The following is a 5,055-nucleotide window of genomic DNA, read 5'->3' as shown; positions in this document are numbered from 1 at the left end:
TAAGTCATTTATGATAATAAATATCAATTTATTATTAATATTCGTATAAAGATATAATTTTTAATAAAAAACTGAAAATTCATATCAATTTATTATTAATATTCGTATAAAGATATAATTTTTAATAAAAAACTGAAAATTGAGATGAGTTTGAAAATAATAGATTTGGAATCGTTTTAATTTTTACAATGAAATAATAGATCAAATCATAAATTCAAATCTTATTAATTTACAAACTAGTAATATAAAGTATAATGAATTTCAAGTAAGTTCATTATTAGATGAATTTGAAATCAATATTTATTTATATAAAATACTATATAAATATTTAAAAAAATATATTTAAAATTAATGAATAATAAAATAAATATTAATTCATATAAAATCACTGTTCCCACTAGAAAACAATATACACGTGGGAAAAGTGTGGATAAAACCTCCCCAAAAATCCCAGAAATTCAAGCTTCACCAATGGCTTCTCTGCTCGAGCCGCCGCAATTTTCACCCTCCACGACACTGCCCGCCGCCCACAATAACTCTTACAAGCCCTATAACTCAAAACCCATACATTATTTCCTACCTATTCTCCGCACTCCAACCTATGCCACCCCACTCCACCTGTGCGCCGCTGGCGACGAAATTGTCGACTCAGTACCAGAGCCGTCGCCTTTACTTCCGCTTACGGCTGATACTTCTAGACATGATTATAATCTCGCGCTTGAGAGAAGCAAGGACCGGCGCAAGGTTGTTCGCTTGGCGTGGGAGAAGCTGGTCCGGTGGTCCCGTTCTTGGAGGTCGAAGGCCAAGTCCGACGTTCTTGAACGCACCAATAAGGTCTCAATCCTTTTTTTTTAATTCTTTATTTCCTGCTGGGAAAATTTCGAACTTTCTTTTGTTAATCTGTTTTCGTTGTACCTTTTTGGCTGGCTTTTTATGAATGGCACTTCGTGTACCATTTTCTTATTTTTTTTAGCCTAAGGGGTGTCGACCAGCAATTATTGGTTTGATACATATTTATAATCAAATGCTTAAAGAAAGAACTGCATTGTCTTGCAGTCGGTTTGAAAGTAAAGAATCAGGCTCTCCACTCTCCAGTCATTCTTTGTGAATACCCATTTTGAGCTTCAGCAGCAGCATTAATCTCGTCTGCCTCTGCGAAAATTCAAACCAGATATATCAAATGTGACTTAATGGAGTGTATTTTGTTTTATGCATTGTAAGAAGTGATGGTACTTCATGTTTTGTGTTCTCCAATATTGGTGAAATATCTAAATCTATTGGTAGTTCCGATCGCGACAGTCATGCCTATTGATAGGATTTTTGGTTTGAATGAAGGACTCAGCGTGTCTTGATTTATTTTTGCATTAGGTGGTGGTGCTTGGCGGGGGATCTTTTGGAACAGCTATGGCTGCCCATGTTGCTGATAAAAAGGCTCAGCTAGAAGTTAATATACTTGTACGAGACCGTGAAATTTGTGAATCAATAAACAACAATCATCGAAATTGGTAAATACTCTCATGCTAGTTCTCCATTATCCAATTGTTTAAAAATCAATTCCCCAAATCCCTGAATTTAGGTGAAGGTGTGAAACTATTTTTGTAAACCATCTCCTGTTATGTTCCTCTTCTATTTGAGCGACCATTTTTTTTTCTGTTCCAGTAAGTATTTTCCGGAACACAAGTTGCCAGAAAACATCATTGCAACAACAGATGTCAAAGATGCTCTGCGGGGTGCTGACTTTTGCTTCCATGCTGTGCCTGTCCAGGTTTCTTTGTAGATTCCATCAAACTTCAATTACTCGCGTTTAACATTCTGTTGTTAATGAGAGTGTACCTCAATATGCAGTCCAGTTTTCACGGTTTAAATAAAATTTGAATTTTGTCGTACAAAATATCCTTATTTTTTACAGTTATCTGTTTTTGGTTTATCCTATTGGCAGTTCAGTGCCTTATTCCTCGAGAGCATTGCCAATTATGTCGATCCAAGCTTACCTTTCATTTCTCTCAGCAAAGGTCTAGAGCTCAATACATATAGAATGATGTCTCAAATAATCCCTCGATCTCTGAGAAATCCACGCCAGCCCTATGTGGTTCTGTCAGGACCTTCATTTGCGCTGGAGTTGATGAACAAATTGCCAACAGGTACTTCCCTAGGTTTCGAGTTACTGTACCTCTGCAGAATCAATGTTTCACGTTTTGGTTTAAAGTAACGGAGAAACTGCTTTATGTTTGGAAGCAATGGTTGTGGCTTCGAAAGACAAAAAGATGGCAAATGCTGTTCAGCAACTTCTTGCTTCGAGAACCTTGAGAATCAACACATCAAGGTAGTACTTGTATAGCAAATATCACCTTGTATTTGTTTGTTCAAATTTTCATAGGGCTCATTTGGAACATTCGCACATGCACACTCAAGTTCAGTATGTCCTCATGCCAAACCAAATGAAAGTGAGAACTGAGAAAAGTTGGTTTTATTTATGTTTTCATAGGAAGTGTGAAAACATGTTCACGAACATATTGATTTTTGCCCAGCAGTAACCCCTGATGCTTCAGTGACGTTATAGGTGTGGAAATGGCAGGTGCTCTTAAGAATGTACTCGCAATAGCTGCCGGGATTGTGGTAGGACTAAATCTTGGCAATAATTCTATGGCAGCTCTTGTTGCACAAGGTTGCTCTGAGATAAGGTGGTTGGCAACAAAGGTTAGTTGACTCTTTTCCACCCGAGCATTGTTGGTATTGTACTTTCATGCAATTTTTTCCGAACAGGTATTTGGAATCATCTTGTGAATATAATTTTCCATTCTCAACATGTGTTTGTACCATTGGTTATTTCAGGAGTTAAAAGTAAGCATATGGCCGAGATATCTGTCTTCTTGGCTAAGTGATAGTTAAGAAAACTTCATAGTTTGCTATTTGTCTGAGAGTTTAGTATGTGGTATATCAGAAAAATCACTCTCTGTATGGCATAAACCAGAAGATGTTCCGAAATATGTATGGTTCTACATTAAATTTATAGGGACTTTTATGGATATCCAACTGTATGTGATATATGAGGAGTATTTCTTCACGTATATAGCATATTTAGACTTTGTTGGGTCCTTTTTTCTGTGACAACTGAACTCTTCTAAACTTTTCGTAAGCCGCTAAGATATCTACTATTCGATGTTGATATGTCTCTCTCACTTCAGATGGGTGCCAAGTCAACAACACTGACTGGTTTATCCGGAACTGGAGATATCATGCTCACATGTTTCGTGAATCTTTCAAGAAACAGAACAGTCGGGGTTCGTCTTGGATCCGGGGAAAAGCTTGATGATATACTCAGTTCCATGAATCAGGTGCTGAAAATCTTTGGGTTGCATAGCAAAGCCAAGCAATATTTCAACTCTTGCTAATACATAGCAGTTTTAACAGTTATATCTTGTAGGTGGCTGAGGGTGTCTCCACTGCAGGAGCTGTGATTGCATTAGCACAGAAATACAAAGTCAAAATGCCAGTTTTGACAGCAGTTGCTCGAATTGTTGACAATGAACTGACACCAACAAAAGCCGTTTTCGAACTTATGAATCTCCCACAGGTTTGTTATTAAACATAATTTATGAATGTAACAACTTCTCCAGGGTTTGATCGTTGCCACTCTCATTGTCGTGGTCTATGACACGAAAGCATTTAATTTTTTGTGCTGTAGGTTGAAGAAGTTTAGTAAAAGAGCTAGCGAGCCACTCCACATAATTTTCTGTGTGAAGTACACGAATTAGGCTTGGAGAAATCCTAACTTTTGAGTAAGACCTGCGATCAACTTTTTTCTGCTACATTTTGTAATGAATCTTATCAATGTTGTTTGTACATCTTGTAAAGGAAAATGTTAAGAGATGTATAGAACATGAAATATTGACTCCTCGATTTATACAGTGTGGTATCCTGCTGTATAGTTGGATGGTGCACATGAAAATTGAAGAACAATTCGTGATCTTTTTCGATTTGATGCATTATACGACAACACCATATTGAACCTTCTTTCATCTTATGTACTACTAAGTTTAATGAGATGCTATAGTGGAGGTATTGTTTTCACTGCTGATCGAACGATTATTATTGATCAAAATAGCATTGATCCCATATAATTTTTTTTTCCAAAATGTAATTGTGATAATTGGATTTATCAGGAAAGTAACGTAAGGAGTCAAGGTAGGTTGAACTAAATCTTCCATGATTAATGAAAGACTACAGTGACGTATTATCATCGTTGCTCATCTCCGACGACTGTAATTGATCAAAATATGTGGAATCCATACTTGACTCCACATAAATTTTTATTTAAGTCATGGCGACAATAGAAGGAGCAAACTCTACGGATAAAAAAAATAATAGAACAAACAAACAGAAAACAAAGAGTGAACTCTTCATAATGTGCCAAAAAGAATTCTTTGACTTATGGTAACATTGTGATGTTGGTATGGCCTTGTAAACCTAACATGCAATTGTTTCAATTAGCGACTTGTGGGAATGGAAAACATAAATGTCAGCTTCTATATCAATAATAGAATAGAATAATTTTATTTTTACAAAAAATTATAGATGATTGTTGTTGTATAATTCAAAATTTTTAAATCACGGAGCCATTCAATGCCACATAGGCGAATCGAATACACATGATAATCCTAACAATTGTTTTAACATATGTTATGTTGAGACAAGGGGATGCTGTAAGACACTATGATAATTCAGATAATAGCGGCATCTTACAAAAATCCAGGATTGAAATGACAGCAGTATTCATCTTCAACTTTGAACATCTGAAAAGCTCGGTACTTTTTTCATATATATATATATATATATATATATTTGGAGAGACGTTAAAATGGGCTTCAAACTCGAGACTTATCCTGTCATCATGCCAAAAGGCACACAAGCTCGATAAATTTTCATTAGGACATATCAACAGCAGAACAGTAGGGGGTAAATTTAGTCATTTTGGTAGTGATTTACAGAAGGAGCCATTCCAGCGATTTGAGAAAACCACCTACAGAAAAACAAAATGATGCAGTACCTCAAACA

The 5,055-nt window shown here is 36.0% G+C and overlaps 1 protein-coding gene across 2 annotated transcripts; it reads left to right on the top strand.

The window, feature by feature from the left end:
- Window positions 1-416: 416 nt before the first annotated feature.
- On the top strand, window positions 417-3,977 carry LOC140982230 (glycerol-3-phosphate dehydrogenase [NAD(+)] 2, chloroplastic). Of its 2 annotated transcripts, none has more exons than XR_012176221.1 (9): window positions 417-834; window positions 1,369-1,505; window positions 1,660-1,765; window positions 1,940-2,141; window positions 2,236-2,323; window positions 2,550-2,697; window positions 3,186-3,335; window positions 3,412-3,574; window positions 3,686-3,977. XR_012176221.1 is itself a non-coding variant. In XM_073448659.1 (9 exons), exons 1-9 carry the CDS (start codon window positions 472-474, stop codon window positions 3,698-3,700), a joined length of 1,359 nt encoding a protein of 452 aa, XP_073304760.1. In that variant the 5' UTR covers window positions 419-471; the 3' UTR covers window positions 3,701-3,977. The 2 variants fall into 2 exon arrangements, 1 of the variants encoding a protein (XP_073304760.1); XM_073448659.1 differs by having other exon boundaries at window positions 419-834; window positions 3,425-3,574.
- The last annotated feature ends 1,078 nt before the right edge of the window (window positions 3,978-5,055 follow it).

Source organism: Primulina huaijiensis, chromosome 8 (assembly GCF_012295235.1).
Source record: "Primulina huaijiensis isolate GDHJ02 chromosome 8, ASM1229523v2, whole genome shotgun sequence".
NCBI classification, from domain to species: Eukaryota; Viridiplantae; Streptophyta; class Magnoliopsida; order Lamiales; family Gesneriaceae; genus Primulina; species Primulina huaijiensis.
This window is presented reverse-complemented; position numbering and strand designations above follow the sequence as displayed.

Excerpts from the sequence above, each read along its gene's own strand:
- LOC140982230 (XM_073448659.1), top strand. The coding sequence starts at position 472 with ATGGCTTCTCTGCTCGAGCCGCCGCAATTTTCACCCTCCACGACACTG. Across the intron at positions 835-1,368 it reads TTCTTGAACGCACCAATAAG|GTGGTGGTGCTTGGCGGGGG; the intron begins GTCTCAATCCTT and ends TTTTTGCATTAG. Across the intron at positions 2,142-2,235 it reads GATGAACAAATTGCCAACAG|CAATGGTTGTGGCTTCGAAA; the intron begins GTACTTCCCTAG and ends TATGTTTGGAAG.